This window comes from Talaromyces stipitatus, genomic scaffold, assembly GCF_000003125.1.
Source record: "Talaromyces stipitatus ATCC 10500 scf_1105507295523 genomic scaffold, whole genome shotgun sequence".
NCBI lineage: Eukaryota > Fungi > Ascomycota > Eurotiomycetes > Eurotiales > Trichocomaceae > Talaromyces > Talaromyces stipitatus.
Window position 1 is genome coordinate 5,461,128 of NW_002990113.1, and position 16,870 is coordinate 5,477,997.

Below are 16,870 nucleotides of genomic sequence, written 5' to 3' on the forward strand. Positions count from 1 at the left end.
CTTACACATGATTGATTGATTTTCTAGCTTCCTTTTTCCAGACCGAAATCCAATTGCCGATTATTCGAGTTTCGGCTGATAGACTCTCTTATCACTTCATGCATGTACGTATTTTAGTGTTGGAGATCATTGTGACTCCCATGTTCTTCAAGTCAAATCATGTTAGTTCTCAAAAGCTACGTCGCTCGTCGACTTTCTTCGAAAGTGCACCACGCCACAAGGAGGAGATATCTATCACATAGCCGGAATAGGAAGGAGATTAATCACGATGCGACATTTGCTCGCAGAAGGTTTCGTCGAGAAAATATGATTACGATAGCGTCCGAGGCGTCTTCGTATACCACGGATTCAGAACGCCAGGCGGAGTAATCTAGAAGACTTCTCCCCCATGTTTATTTAATTCACTTTTCCGCGTGGGAATTCAGAAAAAACTTATTCCGTAGACGCTGACTAACTACGCGTGTTTCACCAATTGAGAAGTCGGTCAGTGGTGCCACGATTTATCGGGCCAGAATCCCATTGTCTCTCCTAGCAAGCCAGGGATACAAAATACCTAGTCGATTAATATATATTGTATGCGACATAAACGTTCAGGGTCAGTGCTGCTGAGTATTAGAGCAAATCTCCGAGCATGCAATATCGGTCGTGGGAAGCCAAAAGAAAACAATATCAGAAGTGGCTTTCTCCTTGGGATCCTGGGAACATGTATATAATATATGTTAATTTATCGATCATGGATCCCGAGAACCTTGGAAAGAAAGCACAGCCCCCAGAGTGCCGTATCTCTAAACCTTTCCGAGAGCAAGAACGGTTTGTCGCTTGAAAGATCTGCTAATTGGTTACAGACAGTCATAAATCGTAAAGCACTGATTGTAACGCTGTATATGGAGACTCGGCCTGTATCCGATATCCTACTTGGTACTCTTTGATATGACATTCTGCTTATGGGTTAACTACAGCAGGGAGCCGGAATAGGCCAAATAAATCACAATGCTTATCCAGTGAATGCGCTAGTGAGCATCATACGATGCTCCATTCTCCAGTAAACTGACTATGGGAGCTAGACAGCACGAAGTGACAGAACAGTGTTAGGAACAGCCGGCCGCTAACAACATAACATGGATGATGACTTGCATCAGCCACTGATAAACGTAACTCTAGGTCGATATCGCGACTGCATGGGACCAAAAAACATACCCCGTAAGTTGTAAGCCCACGATTCGCATAGACCTGTCTACTTACGATCCAAAATCCGCCTGGAGTGACAGCTCTAAAGATTCTCCCCACTTTCTATGCCCTGTTATCTGCGACCATAACTCGAATAGCACACGATCACGACCCACCTTTCAGCCACCAAGTACGTACACCCCTTTAGGAGTTATGGGCGCCCATGTGAAAGCCGCAGGATTTTCCCCGATGCGCGCGGACCTCGGAGGGCGATGATACGAGACAAGCAGCGCCATCCAATCTCGTATGCGAGCCTCAAACGGAGCGTGACAGATTACTTGATTGGATACTTGCAACGAGGCTTCGTAAATGGCAAATGCATTAAGTTTGGTATTCTTGCAGTGTGAATCAGCTTTAATCTTTTAGACTATTGGTGGCTTGACCAAGCATTTTCCTCCTTTCCATTGAATCGACTCAAGCATAAGCCCTGCCGTAGGTTCCGAATATTCTAGGAAAACCGTCAATCACCGTGATCTCTTTCTTCTACCACTATTCCCGCCTTACTTAATAGTGAGTTAGATACCTGTTACGACTCGTTACTCGACGAGATCTTCCGTCTCATACATCCAGCTCAAATAGCCTGAATTGAGCGGATCACCCGCCTACTGTCGCTCTCCAATCACCAGCTGAAGTCCATGACTGAGAGGATCAGAAGTCGACCTCGCGCGAAGCTTCTGCTGACCCCTGAATTGTCAAAGCTTTCATATTGCTTATTCTTACCCCGCGATGGTCTTTGCGTGTCCATAGGAAAAGTCAAAGCTTTCTCAGGCCTGCCGTTTGGGGAATCAAGATTTCGGAGAATTGTTCACGACACAGCGGTACCCATGTTTGTGGAAAATTAGAGAGACGTCAAAATAAAAAGCAATACAACATGGCAGGTACACTGCCACCGATTTTTCCGATTACAGATGACGACCATGGTGGCTATACCGCTGTCTCCCTGTACACTCTCCTGGCTCTGAGCGTTTTCGTCGTAGCTACACGGTTGTCGGCCAGGTATTACATTGGGAAAATGGTGCAGATAGATGATTATCTACTCGGAATTAGCACAGTGAGTTGACAACGAGTCGGATATTCGAAGACAGTTGTAAGAAGCTCCAGCTAATCACTGACGTAACAAATTGTTAGATTATTGCAATATTGCAAAGCGTGTTTGTGCAGCTGGCAATCAGTCATGGTCTCGGGAAACGGCAAGATATTGTGTCTAGCCATGACTCGGGTCTTTTCGAAAAGGTAAAGCAGACAACCTGCGGTCTTCAATGGATCTGTGGCATGCTAGCCGAGAGGCTAACAGACAATGCACATCAATAGTACATATACGTCGCTCAGATCCTTTTGATAGTTTCGGTTGCACTCAGCAAACTTTCCATCGGTCTGCTTTTTAAGAGCCTTATGAACAGAGGAATTACGCGCTGGGTCAATTGGGGTTTGATTGGTGCAGTCATTGTATGGGCCGTTGCATCGATAGTCGCACTTGCAGCACGATGTTCCTCACCTCATCCGTGGAGTTTTGTGGATGGGAAATGTGATTCACAGGTGAGATATCCTTTCCGATAATGTCTAGACCATAAGACCTGACCGAGAGCGCAACTTTGTCACAGGATACCATGTTTCGAGCAATCGGCGCCGTCAACATCGTCACTGACGTCGGTTTGGTCCTTTTGTCCTGTGGTGTTTTGTGGACTGTACAAGTGTCGGTGACAAAAAAGTTACGAATCATCACCCTGCTCGCGATTCGTCTCGTGTACGTCGTGTTCCCCTTTTTCAATCCTATTCCCTGCGCAATGAAAGCATACAAACGGTGTGAAACTAACTGGCTTGTAATAACAGCGTCGTCATCGCAGTGGCATTCCAAATACACTCCTATATCATTCTCATAAAGTCCGCGGATAAAACTTGGACGCAAATGAATGCAAGCATTTGGGATCAGTAAGATATGCACACCCTGATGTTGCTGATTGAAACTAACTCAATAATCAGAGCTGTGATGAATATAAGCATAATCGCAACATCAATCCCATCTCTTGGACGCCTTGCTCACGAATTGCAGCCGAATGTTAATGCGTTCGCAATGACCGAAAACCACGGTCTTCGAGCCGGAGATAAATACACAATCTCGTCGCTAGCCAATCATTACCCGCGTGAGACGGCCGAGCAGAACATGTTAGGCACACATACTTCTATCCATGGAAGTGTGGATGGTGAAACGGAGAGTATGGAAGGGCTTGTCAGGAATGGCATTCACCAGAATGTGCTTGTATCGCAGACTGTAGAGCTCAAGGTTGAGGAGAGAGAATGCAATAGACCTTAGGGTTCACTAATTTCTAAAACGGATATCCTTCTTCGCGTGTTAAGCCACACCGCTATAATGAGATTCAAGATCGGATTGATACGCTTCTATTCCCCCCCTACCATAAAGATAAGTGTGTCAAGAAATCAATTTTTGAACATCTGACATACCTATGCAGCATACAGGTTACGCAATATCTAATGGGCTGGAGCACTCCCAAAGCCTGTACACATTTTAGATTATACAGAGTACTTGATCTTAAATCGCCCCTCTGTTTCTCAAGCGAAGCGAGAGAAGACAACTTGTGCAGCTCTATGCAGCTCTATGCAGCAACCCTTCTGCCTCCTGTGTAGGACTGAGGGAAAATCCTTCGAAAAAGCTGTCTATGGTCTGATAGTCTGTGAGACTAGTGATAAGAGAAATATCTACAGCGGGTTAGCAATTTCCTTCCAGTATTGAGACCGACAGCAGATAAGGGAAATTCATACAGTGGTCTGGACGCACAATTACAATTGCGCCTTCTCTCTTGTCGATTTGGTAAGTTTCGTACGCATGGCCATGACCGGAATTATAACTCTTGCAGTCTACAAAAGTTTTAAAAAGGTCTGTTCGTTGCAAGTATTAGAGCAAAAATTAAGGTCCTGGTAGTTTTGGAGACAATATACCTCTCATACGCCACTTTTTATTTACCGGTGTAAAATATTCTGGTATTTGCTGCTGCTCGATTTGGCTTGATTCGCCATGAAGCACCAGTATAGGCTCAATGACGCTATCACGGTCAGCTGTCGATGGTGTGAATCTTGAAACGGGCCCTTGTTCATAGGACAGAAAAGCAGCCAGCTAATGCAAGGTTAGTTCTATTGACTTCAATATTGATGGGTACCCAAGAGAGCAGAAGAGGCGACATAATGTGGGAAGTAAGCATATCTTACTTTGTTTAATCTCTCCAAACAGGCAGGGGTCGAGATATCTCCAGCGAAGATAACGATGCGCCATCTTCCGTCAGCTGGAAACGAGCGAACCAATTGCATAGCTCGCGCATCACAAAAACGCACAACCTGAGAGCTCCGGAATCTCATTCCCACGGTCAGTCCACGAGCCAGTTCTGGTTGACTCCTGGCTGTAGATGTAAACACAGAATCATCGTATTTGGCAGTCAAGCCAGCTGTGTATCTGCCAGCTTTGATGAAGTGCCCTGGAAAGTTTTCCGGATTGTGTCCGGTTTTCTTGGAAGAGAAGATGCTAGCAAAGAACCTATCAAACTCAATTAGGTCAGCAGCAACCTTTTCCCGCTCCAGACAATACGTCTCTAGTATGGAGCTCGGCGCTTGACCTTTTAGTACTGCGGCCAGCTTCCACCCAAGATTGTAACCATCCTGAAGACTGACATTCATTCCTTGACCAGCTTTGGGACTGTGTGTATGGCATGCATCTCCAGTTAGGAATATTCGGTGATCTTTGTGGAAATGGTCGACCAGACGTTGACCAATGGAATAAGCGGACCACCACATTGTTTCTGCAATATCCATCGTATACGGCCAGAATATTTCTTTTGTTGTTTGATGTAAATCCTCAAGCTTGACACTCTTGGCCTCCGTGCCGCCTGGAAGTTCAATGTAAAATCGAACAAGCGAGTCTCCCTCTCGGGGAATAATCTAATGTGCAATCAGACTCACAATACAAGTTCCGGAATTGGTGAGAGGTGATAACATACCATTAGGTTTCCATCATTTGTGTGTAATGTTGCCTTCTTTCTGATGTCCGGAAAATTTGTGCGAGGATAGACATCCATAACTCCCCATACAGAATCCGTACTGTCGCCGATCATCTTATACCCAAGTGAGCGTCTTACGGTGCTATGCGCCCCATCACATCCCTATTACACAGGGTTAGAGGAGATGTACAGATAGTGAAGCTCCCCCGGGATTCGAACTTACCAGAACATATTTGGCTCGCATGGTAGTCTCTATCCCTTCAATCCCCTTCGCCGCCGTTACTACACAAGGGAAGTTTGGGTCCCCCTCAAAGTCAACCGTGACATTGGTTACATGCCACCCGTACTCTACTGCCATACCGGCTTCATCATACATCTTCTTCAAAAGCATCCCGTTTATACTGGCTTGATTCAGTATAACGTGCGGATGGTGCGAAAGTCCTGGCATAGTGTCGGCTGTGCGCCTCGTTCTCACCAGCTGCTTGGTAGTTGCCGTAGGATCTTCCTTTTCTGCCCAAAAGCAGACCTCCAGGACGTGATAAGAATCTTTTAGTAATTCTTCTGAGAGGCCAAAAGACTCGAATACCTCCACTGTACGGCATTGTACTCCATCGGCTTGTCCTATCTTCATAGGCCCCGCGTTTCGCTCCAGGATCTTGATATGATGAGATGATATACCAGCGCAGGCCAAGAATGTGGCAGCACAGAGACCGGCTGAGCCGGCGCCACATACAATGACGGAAGTTCTTTGAATAGTCATTGCTGCAAGACTTGGTGTTTTCTCTGACTATCTAGGCGGGCTTGTATCAAATTGCGGGGAGATCCTGACTAGAGACCCTGAATCCGGGATACCTAGATATGCGACCCACTTCAAATGATCAAAATGGTATTCGGTAAGTCCAAACAAAAATGCTTTGTTCTTCTAATGAGTAAACAATGATTAAATAGCCGTACAGGACTGGGTATGTGACTATGCATCGTTTGCGAGCATTGCCGAGGGCATACAGAGGACGGCAGATGCAGGTTGCTGTCCTACAAGTTCCTCGGGAAAGTCCAGTGTAATACAAAACTTACACGACGTGAAATATCAGATGGGGTTAGAAATGTCCTGTCATATTCACGGTAAGAGTTTATTATGGGTTAGATTATTGCCGGTCCCTCCGGTCTTGCGTCTGAAATTTTCCGGGACCGTGCCACAATGCAAGCTGCGGCAGATGTAAGTACATGAGATGCCGAGATACATTCTTTAAGATCATTTCTGTTGCAAGGAGCCTGAGCTCTGTCCTTCTTTGAATTAACGAGATACGTAGTCTCTCAGACTACTCACGCAATGAACGATGTTCAGCCGTAGAAAAAAAAAAAGAAGCAATATAACCATATGCGCCTGTTCGAACGCCATGACCATGCCAAACAAGAACCATTTATCGAGCGGTAATCAGACACAAAAATTTTGTTAATCGCCAAAAAAACATTTTCAACGCAGCACCGGACAGCAATGCATCATTCTACATTTCCGCCAGTGCTTTCGTCGGTCTATCTTGTAGACTGTTCATTGTGTCAGCAGACAAATGCTATCAAAAATATCGATATCGATGGGAGAAAACTTACTACCAATAATTTACGAATCGCATCGCCTGGATCGACTGAGCACCAAGATTGACTGTGTGCATTGCGAATAACAAATAGTTCTTGGGCCTCACTGCAAGGGAATATCTCATCAACAAGGCCGAGGTGAGCATGAAGGCGCCCGTCATTCGTCCTGAGATTCTAGTAACTCTTGTCAGCTTTATCAGTTCTATTGACGGGGCGAAATGCATGAAAGGAGGTGGCATATATCAGATGTAGTCGCTTCTCACATTTCAGGGTCCTTCTGGATATCCGCAACAGCGGCAATCGGTATGCCAAAATTGGAGGCAGGGCCCCAGAAATCTAGATTGGGGTTAATACGGAGAATTCAATGCCATGATTAGAGTCTTTTGGGACATACGCGTAGAACAGAAATAGTCAAGAGCCTTATTAGAGCGGATTTTTGTATTGATAGCTTTGATGGCGGCGTACATATTGAACAAAGGAACTTCTATATCCCAAGCAACGCCGGTAGAACACTCGAGATGGAACGGTGAAAATACAAGGTGATCAGATAACAAATAATTGAATCAACTGAATGTCTTTGCCTGAAGAATGCCAGCAACTTGAAGCAAGGGACCTTGAAGATGAAAAGTTCTGCGCAGTTGGCGGAGTTTCACGGCTATCGACGGCTAATCCGAGTTCCGCGTGACTCATTGGCTGGCTGGATGCCGATCTCGGAATGCTCTTCTCCGGATTATGTCATCCCGCACCGGTTTCGCAGCCCTTTTCTATGACGTAATTTGATGCCTGAGGTTCTTTATCACTAGCCCTAGCCCTAGCCTTAACCCTCATAAACATATTGAAGGGACACTTTGTCCGCTCAAAAAGAGCACTAGACGACTTCTTGTGGAATGTCTGATCTTGGCCCAATGTTCGGCCTGTTTGTCAACTTCTTGACATCTTCAGCGCTCAAACCTTCGCTTCCATCGGGCTGCATCTTGGCCAATATTTTGCGTGACCACTCGTCCGGATCGAATTCTACCCCCAATGGATTCTCCGCAAACTCGTTGGATTTCATATATGCATCCGCCTTATCCATTGTGTCAAAGTTATCAACTTGCATCTCGACTTTGTTTCCTTGAGGATCGCGATAGTACAGGGAAGTTGTGGGGCCATGATTGATGCTCCAGACAGGCTTTAACGGAGCACTGAGATGATCGCGCAAACCGACATATAGTTGAGCCAGTTGGGTTAAATTCTTGTAGGTAAAAGCGATATGATCCAAACCCACCCGTGGTGGATCGTCTGGACTAGGTGTGCGGAGTCCGGGTACCGCTAGGATAGCGAGACGGTGATGTTCTTCGTCAAAGGACAGAAAAGCTATTTTACCAGGGTCCTCATGTCGGATGTTTGCATTTAGTATTTGCAGGTAGAAATCAACCATTGCCTGGTACATTTCTGGATTTGTACGAAACACAACGTGGGCTAATTTATCCGGCGATGGATGGCTCCTTTTCTGGCTCTTAGGGTGAGAGGACATGTTCGTATCACAAATCGCAGGATCCAATATGTTACTGATTGTAAAAATTTTCAAGCATTACTACAGATGAGAATCTCAAAAGTCGACTTGTTCTCCCTTTTATAGGCACCTTTGCACGTTTCCGGCATCATGCATTGATCTTCCAGGTTTTCGCGCAGCATCTTCCCAGGGTTGCACTACATCAAAAAGTGTCCGGATTTACTCAGCATGCATAGGATTTGCATCCCAGATGCTTATTTTAAGGGCTTCCCGTATATCCGTACCCGAGATATGCTCGCTGCATTATTTTATCACGACAAGTGTGTAACGTCGTTGATTACTATCCCGACTTCACCCGCAGGCAGACAGCCGTTATGTCGTATTTTCTGGCCAATACATTGCTCTTAACTAGTTCCACGAAGACTGTGGCCAGGATTTGAATCCAAATAAACCGCAATTCGACAATTGTCTTGAAAATAGGAGTTAGGTCTGCCGAAGAGTACATTATCAGAAATGGTTCAATCGTTGCGGATATAAGAACTAGTGTATGTCCAACAATAGTCAACGAGGTATGTCACAAAGAGCTGACTGAAAGTTGGAAAGGATACTATAGAGATAGAGCAAGCCATCGACTAGCTAAAATTCTAGATTACTAGTCTATCTGTTATGACCTATCTTTTCACGCAAACTTCATGCCCTCAACTTTATGGTCTTGAATGATCAAGGAAGGAACAATACATGCTAGCTTGACCCAGGAGTGGTTGATTACGCTTCTTGTCAGCCAAAGACTTGGGTCGACTTCTGACTTTGTTACCTGTATAGTTCCCTCGCTTACTTATGCCGGACTCAATTTTGACAATTTTTAGGCCTAGGCCATTGACTCGAACGCATGGAGATGTAATTGTATTCTTTGCATATTTTCCTGGGTACGTTCATGCTGGAAGTAAGCACCCGAATTGCCGGTAACCATTCCTACAGGCTATTTCTACCAGTCGTCTTTTAAAAATCGCAACCAAATACGCATAAACAGCTGTGTGGTAATGTATGCAATTATATAGTTCGTGGTAAAGAATTATAACAAATAGTTTGTTCCTAATCCACTGTTGGGGAGGCGATTATGATGAGTAAAGCGGGTGTTCGGAACAGAAAAACTGACCTGTCAGAGTCAATATGTGATCTGTCACTCAGCCGCGAATGTGGACTCACACTAGAGTATACACTTCAAAAAGGCCTGGACAGATGAGCAGCACTGGTGGAAACACTTCGAATAGCTCTTTTTGAAAAGGAAACTTCCACTGCCATCGGATAAAATAGAAGATATCTCCAGTTGGATGAATTGGCAATGCCTCGAAGCTGATAGTAATGCCTATTTATTTCATCGTCCCGGTTACAAAAATGTTCAAGTTATCAAAATCAAGATTAAGCACTGTCGTATCCGATGCTAGTTCTCGCAATTCATCGATACAGAGTATGGACTTAAAGAGAGAGTCCACCGAACCGAATCAACGGCAATATAAAGAGCTCCAAACACAGATTTTGAATATGTGGCGGCGAATATGGCTCGGAATATACCAGGTCCACGACAACCACGGTCCTTATCATATAGAGAGATTGACTCAACTCTACCTGGGAGCAGGCATGGCCGTGTCTGGTATGATCAATAAGCCGGGAGACTCCTACGGACGCTACAAAACAGAAAAGGGGCCGTTAGGCCTGCTAGGGTGTGCACTTGCGAGCCAGGGTATCAGTCGCCTCAGGCTATTCGAAGGGTTATCAATCGAGTCACTCAAAGCCGTCATCCAGCTTCTAGAGTCCTACAAACATGAAGTCGCTGCATTAGGCGAGGTTTATGAGATGTTACGCAGTCTTCAGGTTGGTTTGCGAGAAACCACGGAGCATGATGAGCAGGCAATCCTAGAGCACTACCCACCACTAGCAGACCCGCTTGCACGCCGGCTTATACATCTTGATGCTAGATTAGATGTGCTCGTGGCTGATCTGGAAGATGAACATATGGAGATATATGGTGACTCGATCGAGAGGAACGGATGGCTAGTGAAGGATAAAGTCTTTCCGAACAGAAATCTTGTTGCGATGAAACAGTCACAATAGGACAAGAAGTTATTTCATGCAGGAAGAAATAAAAGAGAATTATAATTAATCGTGGCTGAGGAACTCGGAAACTTTAAACAAACCTCATACTTCCTTCCCTAACCCTTGCCCAATAATCAACCATTTCCGCTATCCTTTAGGAAGTTCACCCAGGTATGGTAAGTATAAAGCCACTATTGAGACACTATACCTCGTTCATATGGCAATCAAACGATCGGTGATCTCATGAAATGTAGTTTTTACACCTTGGAGGGTCGGTGTATAAAGTGTGATCTGTGAATTGATCTTAAGCATATGACTAGGTTTCACATGCTACCGCGTTCATGGCATTGCAGTATCCAGAAACTGGCTGAATACCAGTCTATTTGTATCATCGATCTTTCAAGTCAACTGGAGTAGCGTTGGGCCAGGAGAACAACCCAGACGGAAAGACTTCTTCGGGTTACATTTTAGGCTAATAATGGTGACAAGTATCTTCAAGATATTCGTTGATGCCCTCGATGACGTCGAGTAGCTTTTCAACACAACCTATATGCTGTTTTAGTTAATGTAGATTGTCTGCTCGAGGGCACGCACTAAAATCATTGTTCCCTGAAGCCCTAAAGGTATGTCATAGTGCGTGGCGATCGTGTCTAGAGCACTTGAATTTCCAGCCGAGTATTCTGCATCCGCAACTGGCGGAAACGGGTTTGTCCGGGACTTCCTTGTAGGAATATCCGCTATGTATACGACGCCCATGTACTCGAACATCAGGAGCAAGTCCTATCTGTAGTGGGCAAGCACTATACTTGGAGTCCTAGTATTTCTTGTGGCAATCCCCACCTATATCTTCTACTGGAAGGGACTCAAATCATGACGCTCAGCATACCCCGTTCATTGGGGCCCTGCAATGTAATTTGCCTAATTCTTCCTCGGAAAACTGTCAAGATGTCGTAACCTAGTCGGTATGGGGTATGATATGGACACGTCCGGGTTTGTCATGGGGCCTAACAGACAGTGACTAACGTAGCCGTCTTTGCTCCTCTGGACAAGCCAGAGGAACTGGCTCCCCATTTATGAGGAGCCCTGAGGAACGGCCCCCAGTTAAATGGAAATCGGGAAAGCTTTGAAATACATTTCTGTATATTGTGGTATGCCTGTTGCGATCGAAGCATTCGAGGTTGAAAAGGAAGTTCTGTGAGAGTCGCAATATTCCACGCGGCACAGTGCCGGTTGCAAAAGGGAACGCGATAACATAGCAGAAACCAAGTGAAGATAATGTCCAAGTTATGAGAGATGCGTGACAGATTTCATCACTGACCATCTCCGCCGATTACCTCACATTCGATTTTCCGTCCGATACAAATGTCATTGAGACGGAAAAGCACGCCTGAGCATTGCTTGACTACCGGAACACAATTTCATAGAGAACATGGCTGCAAAAATAGCCTACCAATCATGCCGATGAAGTCATGATAGTTTATCTGTCGTCTCCATGTACACTTCGACGTGATTCCGGTACCAGTTGTGTCAAATGTATGGCCTGGTCCTGGCCGGTCGTGGTATGTTCAACTTCCTCAGAAACAAATAATGCCAGCTAATTCAGCGAAAATTGGTCGAAGAAGTCAATAATGAGGTCATTCGCTTCGATGGGCTGCGGTCCCATCGCGGCGACTAACATGTTTATATTCCGGGATTTAGATGGCCAGCTATGCCCTGTAATCTGTTTATTAGCGTGTGATACTGTTATAATCTACGACATGAAATAGTAACTAACCATTTGCATCGACCTTCCAGTGTTGGAGTATTCCACTTTGCCCACCACAAGTCCACGATGTGTGGTGCACATTGCCATCAAGACTATGGGTCGTTGAGTTGGATGTACATTTGTTTCTCTCTGCCCAATAGTTCAACCTTTAGATAGGCCCAGATTAGTCGAAGAATATAAAAGCGGTTACTTCCGTAACTTGGAAGGGTGTCTGCATACCATACTGGGATTGAGGGCAATGGCCCGCCATATCCTATACCACCAGAGTAGTGGACCCCCCTGTCACTTCCCCCATGTATCTCCAAAAAAGGAAGAGGTGATCGTGATGTCAAACAGCCATTACCATCGACATCTGTATAAAAGGACCCAGCAACAGACGCAAATGCTGCAAACCGGGAACCGAGTTCGCTGCATGCCAGGGTGCCAACAAAACCACCGCCATTGGACATTCCCGCAGCATAGATACGGTTACTGTCAATGCTATATTTTGACTTCAGATCATTAATCATGTCACTGACAAACTGTAGGTCTTCCGGCACGGAAACTTCTGCATAACTCGGTCCTGCCCAAGCTCCGCCCACACCATTGGGATAGATAAAATATTTCTGTTTTATAGTGTAAGTTTTCTTGGAAATTAGTTGATCATTTATATGAAATACTAACGTCTGCAGAGTAGGCTGTTTGGACTAGAGGCAATGACAACCTAAGATCTAGCTCCATGGCCAATCCATCGGCATCAGAACCCAGTCGACCTGAGCCGTGAAACAAGATCACGGCGGGATAAGTTTGCCCACTTTGAAAGTTATCGGGGGCATGTACCCAGTAACTGCGAGTACGATTGCTGCTTAACAGAAACTGCACGTCAGTTATTGCTGGGGCTATAAGTAACAATCCCCCAAGCACAAGCTCGAAGAGCATTCGTGCCAGTCGCCGTGGGCTGAGGACATCTCCTGCGAGGATCTTGATAATCCCGGAATAGATTAGACCCACCGCATCGGAAATGCTGGCGGTGATGAGTCTGATACTGTCCGTGAAAAGATGAGACATTGTTGATCATGGGACGATGTTCTTCTGGGTATCGACTAATCAAATTGGCATCTTCCATGGGCGTTCAACTTGATTTAACCTATACATATATTCGGAGTATGGATTGGAGCGAGTTCAGGCAGAGAAGAAAAAGATGTCATTGTATCTCCGCGCTATTCCTCTTTTGGTCTTCCATCTCTTGATCTTGTTTCTGCCTCAGGCCACCGTCATGAGGGTAATGATTATCATCAACCCTAACCCTATATACATAAAAAAATGCCAATTTGCTACTATGAAGTCCATCTAGATCCGTACTAGGCAAGTTGAATTCGGGTAATATCAACATGGAATCTCTATCCATGTGGGAGGCGCTGACTCGGGTGACCGTTGAATCATCAAACGTCATAGGCTTCACTAAGTAACCAGTAGCTACATACTAACCCTAATATTCAGAAACAGAGAACATTCTGTCCAGCTCACACAGTTTTTTATCCATATTACCATCACGATGAGTCAAGAGCTAATTGGCGCCATATGAACTATACCTGAGTATGTTTAATTATCCAAGAGGTACCATCCCTTCTGTATCAACATCCAGTATAGCATCGTGGTAGGAATGAATAGAGCGGAAAAGGCTTCCCTCATCCTTGTCGTCTGCCAGATAAACAACTCCCCTCCGTACAAAAAAAGGACTCCGGCATACGTGAGAATGGCCAAGGTGTAGAGCTCGCGATTATGGATATTGTAGGCGGCGTATAGTCGGATGAGACCGGTGTAGATGTTCTTAACACCGTATATGTGTGCTGTCAACGCGTTGGGGGGTGGCGCCGAAGGACCAGAGAATGCCGTAAGCGCGGGTATGGGACGGATATACGTAACGACAGAGTGGACTAAAGCCATAGTGCTTGTCTATTTGAGAAGATTTAATAAATGAGTATCAATGTGCCTGATGTTTATCTTGAAAAGTCTCTGGTGATTGATTATAAACGTACCACGAACAATGCGTAGGGTAAGAAGCCATCTACAGCGGACGGAAATACAGCCATTTTTCAAGGTGACACCGAAAGGCTGGGAATGATCGAGTAAACAGAGTCTGGTCTTCCATTTTATTGCAAGGAACAACGACCTATAAAGTAAGCTGGGGGTGTCATTTGTTATCAGTAAATTTTAAACTTCTCAGCCGACACAGTTTTATCTTAGCTACCTCAGCTACCTCAGCTACCACCCACAGACTAAAATATAGGCTAACAAACTGAGCCAATCAGAATCTTGGCCAAGATTTCTGCCGTCTGAGCAAAAGTCGTAGGCGATTTGAATGTCAAGGCCTTTTTTGCCCTCTTTGATATGCTTGATTTTGTTATATTCGTGAACGCCATCTCAAACTTCTGCTCTATGAGATTTTCCGCTGTGCAAAGGATGATTGGACCAGTTGTTTCGTAACGAATTAGCGTGGCGCTAAAACCTACTGAGATAGCGCAGACTACAGAGTAACTTAGACTAGAACGCGGTGCTTTATGCTCAGCCTCAGGAAGTTCACTGACAAGGACCCGACCCGCCGGCTCCGCATATCTGCTGGAGGTTGGGAGCAGACATCAATAATGCATATTGCCCAATGCCGTGACAGTTATTACACAGGCAGGTGTGTCATTTCAACTCCAAAGTTTTGTATGAAAGTAACTGTTGGTATCACAGGGGTGTGCACACAGGTAAAGTGTAGGTTCGAGGTTGTTGTATTCAGTTGTGTATCCTAAGTCTCCAGAGGAGGCTCAGCTACCTACTTATGTGTAGGTAAACAAAGCCGAGCTAACCAAGCTAGGCTAACTACAGCTGCCACCTCTAATTCACTTCCTTTATCCCATTTTATCTCCTCCCATATTGAATACTTCGGGAATATGCTATTCCTACAGTAACCCTAACCTTGATATATTCGTGCCTACTCCGTCCAACGGCAACGACCTCAATCAGCATTTGCTTAGCGAGGATCGAATCAAAGTAAGCAAATGGATCTTACTCGGCTGGTGATATCTTCCACATGCATCGCCTCCCGAGTCTGGGATAGTAGCGAATGCACCCAAATTGGCATTGTTCGCGATGTAGTTGTCACATCAATTAGAAAGGAAAAAAGAACGATGAATTCTTCTTTTGGCGTGGTAGGGGTGGCCTAACTAGAAGTGTTGAAAAGTAGGATTCCTGACTGCCCACGTAGGAAAATAACAGATTACAATGTCCTCGTAGCTGTTGAAAAAAATATGGTTTGATTCGATTCTTGAAAATAATGCAGAATGCTATCAGCGAATCAATTCAAAGTATCGCCGTGTCGACTGTGTTTGCTCTCCATGGCATGACAGTATGCTCATTCGCCCAAGTCAGCAATGCATCGTAATCCGGACATTCATGTTTTGAGCCCCAACCCGGTCCGGATTCTGTTTTCCCTTCGAGCGTGGTATCTGCAGCACACATTATTGACTGTCGAAGGTAGTCGAAGCAATGGGATGAATGGTGAGCTAGTTCTTGAGTTAATTCTGCTCCGTCGAAGGCGGATTGATATGCCTGCACGAGGTATGACTGTTCACCGATAGTTAATCACCACTTTATCATTGAACACTCCCCTATAATGTTCACTATTGGGCATATGACGCGTACCAGGCAATGTAACTGATGAAACACAGACATCATGTATACTGGCTCGGTGCCTGAGTGAGTGTCAATGGTGTATGGCTCACTTAAACCAGAAGCGTCAGGGATATCAATTTTAACATATCCCCTGCCAGCTGTAATGAGTCTCGTCAGTAATGGTTTTGAGGCGTGGGAAATATTTGCTGAAACCAACCTGCGCTCAACTCGATCCAATTGTGCAGTGTCCTCAGAGTTGCATCTCTCGTGCTAAACATACTCTCGTTTAAGTATTTCGGGTTCTCGGTAAAGGTGTACGTCTTCAGCGGAACTTTTGTTTTTAATCGTCTTGTGTTAAATAACCATGGAGATGAAATTGGTGACAGTGACTAACATACAATCAGGTACTGGAGACTTGCTGGTCGTTTCTTTGTCATATATAGATCGAATAGATAACATGACTATAGCAAAAGCCATACAAATTTCGAGGGCTAACCGCAGATGACGCTTCGCCTTTGATAGTGCTCCTTGTAGACCAGTAATAGATTCCGATGCCGTCTTTTCTTCCGCAGCCCTGGGAATAAATACCTGTCTTTCGGCGTCGTCTTCATCGTTGATGATACTCATATCGAAAAGTGCTGTGATGTACCAAGGCTACGACAGAGATCTCGGAAGAGAGCAGAATTGACAGTTAGTAGCCACCATCAATGAATATCTATAAGTATCTAGGTAGTGAAAGGCTGGATTTGTGTTAAAAAAAAAAGGTATGCGTACGGGACCTTCCAAGGGTCCGTTTTTCTTTATCAATATTTAGCCATAATAACGGCTGAAATAGCCTATATTCCGCGGGACTTGACCACGTCAGGGATATATTCTTTCGGTTACAGAGGTGCGGGGCAAATCATCAATTGAATGCGATCAGCAACTTCTGTGTTTCAGATGCTCAGAAACTGATGATAGTCAAGAATCGTTTTCAGCCGTATGCCCATACTTCCGACTAGGTGTTCGATAACTCAGATCAAAATCCTGTAAAAGCAATATATATGAACCTTG

At 45.0% G+C, this 16,870-nt stretch overlaps 8 protein-coding genes across 8 annotated transcripts, besides 1 other annotated feature; 2 read left to right on the top strand and 6 right to left on the bottom strand.

Moving 5' to 3' along the window:
- Nucleotides 1–2,098: 2,098 nt before the first annotated feature.
- On the top strand, nt 2,099–3,538 carry TSTA_079610 (uncharacterized protein; the record flags this gene model as incomplete). Its single annotated transcript, XM_002341952.1, has 6 exons — nt 2,099–2,278; nt 2,356–2,460; nt 2,539–2,763; nt 2,829–2,971; nt 3,058–3,156; nt 3,208–3,538. The coding sequence occupies 6 exons, from the start codon at nt 2,099–2,101 to the stop codon at nt 3,536–3,538; spliced, it is 1,083 nt and encodes a 360-aa protein (XP_002341993.1).
- A 143-nt stretch (nt 3,539–3,681) lies between these two features.
- Nucleotides 3,682–5,991, bottom strand: TSTA_079620 (phenol 2-monooxygenase, putative; the record flags this gene model as incomplete). The annotated part of the gene is made up of 6 exons (XM_002341953.1): nt 3,682–3,942; nt 4,006–4,122; nt 4,183–4,357; nt 4,450–5,172; nt 5,232–5,393; nt 5,455–5,991. 6 exons carry the CDS (start codon nt 5,989–5,991, stop codon nt 3,830–3,832), a joined length of 1,827 nt encoding a protein of 608 aa, XP_002341994.1. The 3' UTR covers nt 3,682–3,829.
- Nucleotides 5,992–6,376: 385 nt separating this feature from the next.
- TSTA_079630 (uncharacterized protein) lies at nt 6,377–7,291 on the bottom strand (the record flags this gene model as incomplete). The annotated part of the gene is made up of 4 exons (XM_002341954.1): nt 6,377–6,436; nt 6,840–6,990; nt 7,088–7,160; nt 7,219–7,291. 4 exons carry the CDS (start codon nt 7,289–7,291, stop codon nt 6,377–6,379), a joined length of 357 nt encoding a protein of 118 aa, XP_002341995.1.
- A 268-nt stretch (nt 7,292–7,559) lies between these two features.
- TSTA_079640 (biphenyl-2,3-diol 1,2-dioxygenase, putative) lies at nt 7,560–8,340 on the bottom strand (the record flags this gene model as incomplete). The annotated part of the gene is made up of 2 exons (XM_002341955.1): nt 7,560–7,738; nt 7,776–8,340. 2 exons carry the CDS (start codon nt 8,338–8,340, stop codon nt 7,560–7,562), a joined length of 744 nt encoding a protein of 247 aa, XP_002341996.1.
- Nucleotides 7,624–7,649: a microsatellite.
- Nucleotides 8,341–9,838: 1,498 nt separating the features above from the next.
- TSTA_079650 (uncharacterized protein) lies at nt 9,839–10,795 on the top strand. The gene is made up of 2 exons (XM_002341956.1): nt 9,839–10,164; nt 10,192–10,795. The coding sequence occupies exons 1-2, from the start codon at nt 9,862–9,864 to the stop codon at nt 10,429–10,431; spliced, it is 543 nt and encodes a 180-aa protein (XP_002341997.1). The 5' UTR covers nt 9,839–9,861; the 3' UTR covers nt 10,432–10,795.
- A 1,475-nt stretch (nt 10,796–12,270) lies between these two features.
- Nucleotides 12,271–13,325, bottom strand: TSTA_079660 (ferulic acid esterase (FaeA), putative; the record flags this gene model as incomplete). Its single annotated transcript, XM_002341957.1, has 2 exons — nt 12,842–13,325; nt 12,271–12,783 (listed from the first exon to the last, which is right to left on the bottom strand). The coding sequence occupies exons 1-2, from the start codon at nt 13,223–13,225 to the stop codon at nt 12,271–12,273; spliced, it is 897 nt and encodes a 298-aa protein (XP_002341998.1). The 5' UTR covers nt 13,226–13,325.
- A 198-nt stretch (nt 13,326–13,523) lies between these two features.
- TSTA_079670 (uncharacterized protein) lies at nt 13,524–14,402 on the bottom strand. Its single transcript, XM_002341958.1, has 2 exons — nt 14,197–14,402; nt 13,524–14,113 (listed from the first exon to the last, which is right to left on the bottom strand). The coding sequence occupies exons 1-2, from the start codon at nt 14,248–14,250 to the stop codon at nt 13,760–13,762; spliced, it is 408 nt and encodes a 135-aa protein (XP_002341999.1). The 5' UTR covers nt 14,251–14,402; the 3' UTR covers nt 13,524–13,759.
- A 1,103-nt stretch (nt 14,403–15,505) lies between these two features.
- TSTA_079680 (uncharacterized protein) lies at nt 15,506–16,496 on the bottom strand (the record flags this gene model as incomplete). Its single annotated transcript, XM_002341959.1, has 4 exons — nt 16,216–16,496; nt 16,035–16,148; nt 15,848–15,975; nt 15,506–15,769 (listed from the first exon to the last, which is right to left on the bottom strand). Exons 1-4 carry the CDS (start codon nt 16,442–16,444, stop codon nt 15,506–15,508), a joined length of 735 nt encoding a protein of 244 aa, XP_002342000.1. The 5' UTR covers nt 16,445–16,496.
- Nucleotides 16,497–16,870: the final 374 nt, after the last annotated feature.

Excerpts from the sequence above, each read along its gene's own strand:
- TSTA_079650 (XM_002341956.1), top strand. The coding sequence starts at position 9,862 with ATGTGGCGGCGAATATGGCTCGGAATATACCAGGTCCACGACAACCAC. Across the intron at positions 10,165-10,191 it reads AAGTCGCTGCATTAGGCGAG|GTTGGTTTGCGAGAAACCAC; the intron begins GTTTATGAGATG and ends CGCAGTCTTCAG.
- TSTA_079670 (XM_002341958.1), bottom strand. The coding sequence starts at position 14,250 with ATGGCTGTATTTCCGTCCGCTGTAGATGGCTTCTTACCCTACGCATTG. Across the intron at positions 14,114-14,196 it reads TACCCTACGCATTGTTCGTG|ACAAGCACTATGGCTTTAGT; the intron begins GTACGTTTATAA and ends CTTCTCAAATAG.